General features: G+C 40.1%; 1 protein-coding gene across 1 annotated transcript; it reads left to right on the top strand.

Annotated features, from left to right (window-relative positions):
* The first annotated feature begins 2,175 nt into the window (after positions 1-2,175).
* On the top strand, positions 2,176-3,854 carry LOC139124409 (sulfotransferase 1C4-like). The gene is made up of 2 exons (XM_070690543.1): positions 2,176-2,714; positions 2,883-3,854. Exons 1-2 carry the CDS (start codon positions 2,533-2,535, stop codon positions 3,154-3,156), a joined length of 456 nt encoding a protein of 151 aa, XP_070546644.1. The 5' UTR covers positions 2,176-2,532; the 3' UTR covers positions 3,157-3,854.
* Positions 3,855-4,116: the final 262 nt, after the last annotated feature.

Raw genomic sequence — 4,116 nt, 5'->3', positions numbered from 1 at the left:
TAGCAATGACAAAACTCGATGTGAATGCACGTCACGTCGCATCCTCGAATCCTTTGTGAATGGGGACAAACGCGCTACTGCACAATACAAAAAACAAAACCGAAAGCACGGACAAATAGAGGACAGACTGTCTATTTGTCTGTGCCGTTTGTAAAAGCTAGATAAAAAGTTTAAAGAGTGTCATTCAATGTTAATGAGGTAAATAGTATACACAAGCAAACGCCCGATGCTAAATAATTATAGGCGCACATAATATAATTATTTATATTGATCTTTATGCTGATCTCAGTAAATTCGTTAATTGTCACGAGCCTAATAAGGCAGAAAGCTTTTTTGCCTGTTCCCTAACTTTCAATTAAAGTGGCACACCATGGGAAAACTATTCCTGATTGAATTTTCAAATCAGGAGTATCTAAATATTGAAATTATTACCAATTATATTATAGCTTTGTCAATACCAGTGAATTTTGTGACGTCATATCCATACATTATTACTGATAATGTATTCCATTATTCAGCATTGCGGCCCCACAGCGAGCAAGTTGATTTTGGAAAACGAAAAAAGGACTGCGCATTTAAAAGGAGGGAAAATATCGGATAAACCATGTAATACACGAAACTATAAATCTTGATAATGGTGCACAATATTGATAATAATATCTTATAGTACGATTTATCACATTTTTTTGAGTCCTCACGCACGCACTTGTTGTCTGTCTGGCTGACGCTCAGCATGCAGTCCCCGTCCGATACGCTGGTTGTACTACTAGTACTACGTTTGTTTACAACATGGTTCGCTTCGTTGCCGTATAGGTGAAACAGAACTCAGTACGTTTGCAAACTCCTAGACGATACTGAGTTTGACATATGGCATATTATGTATGTCAGTGGCCATGTAAACGATGCAAGCGTGAAAGACTACTCGAACCAGCCGTAAAAAACGGGCCAACAACGCGACGGCAGCTTGCTGTCATCAACCTTGACCGGAAGTGTCTACGGATATACTACGGAGCCATTCAAAGTCTCGGTCCAAGGTCAGCTACTACCAACAATCATCTCGGCCACCTAATTTTGATGCACTGACTGTAATCGGAGACAACTTTCATTCATCGTTTTTTCCTCCATGTCTGTGATTTTACCTTGCCTTGTTCTCGATATCGCGACGGTACCGAAACCCTCCAGGCTAGTATGTTTGTAAACTACCTTTCAAGCACCCGTTTACGTCAAGTTCTGTCGATCGCCGAAATAAAATAGCTCTTCTCAAGAAGCCATCGAAAATTAAATTTATAGACACAATTATTATTGAAATATAAACATTTGAATAACAATGTTGAACTCTATTGATATCGATTGCAATGAATGCTGTACTACTAGCGACATAATAATGATCGTATTGATCAGCTGATACCATGGCATGCAGCTCGCTGATCATAGTGATGTCGATGCATGAACATTCCGTTTTCTTCATCTCTGGCATTTCACCGTGTCGACTTTTTGAATGGCATGATATTTAAAGGTGATGTTTCAAGTTTGATATAGACGGTAGGGATGCGGTTACTTTTCATTTCCTTCCAAAATACATCGTTTTTCAATTCAAAATGAACCGTGAAAGTGCTGGTTATTTTTTTGTGCTGAACGTGCGTGTTCAGTGCAGTGCACTGTGCAGCCGATCATGCTGGACGACGCTCACTGGCTTCAAACTCAGTTTAAATTTCCTTTTTTATTCGTTTTCTACAACTACAAATTCACTGGCATTGCCAAAACTATAAAATAATAGCAATAATGCACCCCCTCCCGGCCCATAATGGACTCAAGCAAACTTTGCACTCCATAATGTACTCGGCTTCGCCTCGTACATTATGTCGTGCAAAGTTTGCTTTCGTCCATTATGGGCCGGGAGGGGGTGCATTATTCCTTAAATAAATCATTCCAGATTCACCCTTTATTCTAAAATGTGATTGCTTCACATAAGGTTTGTCGTTCAAAACAAAATGAAAGAGCGAAAAACATAAATAGGAATTTCACTTGGCCATCGTTAACTATACAGATCATTATCACTCGTTTCTGGTCGAATGCCCATGCAAATGACCATTTCCATTTGGTCATTACGTTATATGGGGTTTATTTGGCACTCTGTCAATTATCTACCATAAACCTACGCACTACAGAGTACTGAATTCCTTCCTGTCACCTGTGACCTAACCGAGGATACGGCTTCACTATGGCAGTTAGAATTAACACAATGGTGAAGGAGTGGTCTGGTTTCTTCTACCGCGGTTGCTATTTCCCGAATTGTGTTCACACCATCGAAACTGTGAAATCTAATCCAATGGACCAGTGGGATATCAGGTCAGACGACGTTGTTGTTGTGACGTACATGAAATCAGGTACATTTTGGATGTTGAACTTGCTGAGCAGTCTGTATACCGACCTGAATCTGTTGTACCAGCTACCAAGAAGGTTGTCAGGCTTGACCAATTTTACGAAGACGCTGACGATGTACCTGGAAGTTATGGTAAACATGCCAAGGCTATGAAAGAATCATTGCACGCCATGCCTTCCCCACGTTTGCTCTTCTGTCATCTGCCATTCCAGTTGTTTCCAAGGACGTGGCAAGACGGTGAGAAGAAATGCAAAATCATTTACATCGCCAGAAATCCAAAAGATGTCTGTGTGTCTTACTACCATTATATGCATGGTATACTCTGGGCCGCATGGATTTGAACTGGGATGAGTGGGTCCATGCCTTCGTGGATGGCAAAGTGTGGTATGGATCGTGGTTAGATCACGTGTTAGGATGGAGACGCTTTGGTCTGGAAGACAATGTGCTTCATGTGACATTTGAAGACATGAAGAAAGATTTGAAGTCTGTCTTGGCCAAGTGGCCGATTTTTGAATCGACCAAAGTCAGATGAAGAACTTCATGAAGTTGTGAAAAAATGTAGTTTCACTTCCATGCGTCAAGGTGTCGAATTCTACAAACTCATTTCGTCGACCGCAGACCAAAATTCCTTTGTGAGTAGTGTACGACATCTACGCAAAGGTCAAGTTGGTGATTGGAAAAATCATTTCCTCGTTTCACAGAACGAATTTTTCGATCGAGAAATCACTGTTAAAGCAGAGAATGACGGCCAGAAATTTGTTTACCACATGTAGTACCAGGGTCAGTAGGGCACTGATGTTCATCATCGGACATGTCGATATCACAGGCATTCGACACTATGCAGCAAACCGTCACTGATGCAACCAGTAGGATTATTCTTAGTGGTTGCATCAGTAACTGTTTGCTTGCATTACGGCGAATGCCTTTGAGTAGACGAAAATTCTATTGGGAGTACAGGCACTTCGAGAGTACGGCCATTTGTACCGCGCATGAACTTTGGCCCGACGTAATCTTTATAAAACGTGGACATTGACCCTCATTGTTTTTCTCGTCAATGACTTTTGGTCCAACTTAAACATTATTGTGTGAGCGTTACGTTGTGCCCACAGATTTTAGATCTGGCAGAAGGGTGTAGATTTTCGACATAAGTATTTGGCCAGAAACTTTGACTATTGGCCCATCCCCCTCAATTCAATGGAACATGTGCTTTGAAATTGTCGTTCCATTGTCAGGGGTACATGTATACCCTGATCCAAAAACACCTTTATTAAATTCTGGACTGAGAGTCATGCGAGAATCACAATCCCCAGGATTGAACACGTCTATAAACTTAATTGTCCACCACCACCGCTAATAACAAATCAATGAAAGTAAGACTCTATTTGTATTTCTTTTACTTTGCTAGATATCAGCATCAGTCTAAAGTCACTAGGGTCATTCGGCGAGAATTTCCAGTAACACGATTGGAACTAATTTGGGATAATTGGATCTTCATATTTTTTTAAATTTCTCAAAAGTGTTAGGTGCCATATAGCTGAGTGTTGCTATATCACAAATTACTCATAAACAAGTGTGTATAACTTAAAAGAAAAGCAGATGAGCTTACATTTGCAGGTTAAAACGACCTTACTTCACATTTAATTATCCAAACTTAGTTCAAATCGTGTTCATTATACTAGAATAATATATATTCTAATTTTTTTATGGAACAGAGATATACAGCTTTGGTGGCT

Source organism: Ptychodera flava, assembly GCF_041260155.1.
Source record: "Ptychodera flava strain L36383 chromosome 23 unlocalized genomic scaffold, AS_Pfla_20210202 Scaffold_24__1_contigs__length_23054250_pilon, whole genome shotgun sequence".
Classification (NCBI taxonomy): domain Eukaryota; kingdom Metazoa; phylum Hemichordata; class Enteropneusta; family Ptychoderidae; genus Ptychodera; species Ptychodera flava.
Note: the sequence above shows the minus strand (reverse complement) of the source record. Positions and strands in the feature narration are given on the sequence as shown.

What these genes read in the sequence shown, in the direction of transcription:
- LOC139124409 (XM_070690543.1), top strand. Translation starts at nt 2,533, where the DNA reads ATGAAAGAATCATTGCACGCCATGCCTTCCCCACGTTTGCTCTTCTGT. An exon ending in CATGGTATACTCTGGGCCGC is followed by an intron (nt 2,715 to 2,882) that starts ATGGATTTGAAC and finishes GTCTTGGCCAAG; the next exon opens with TGGCCGATTTTTGAATCGAC.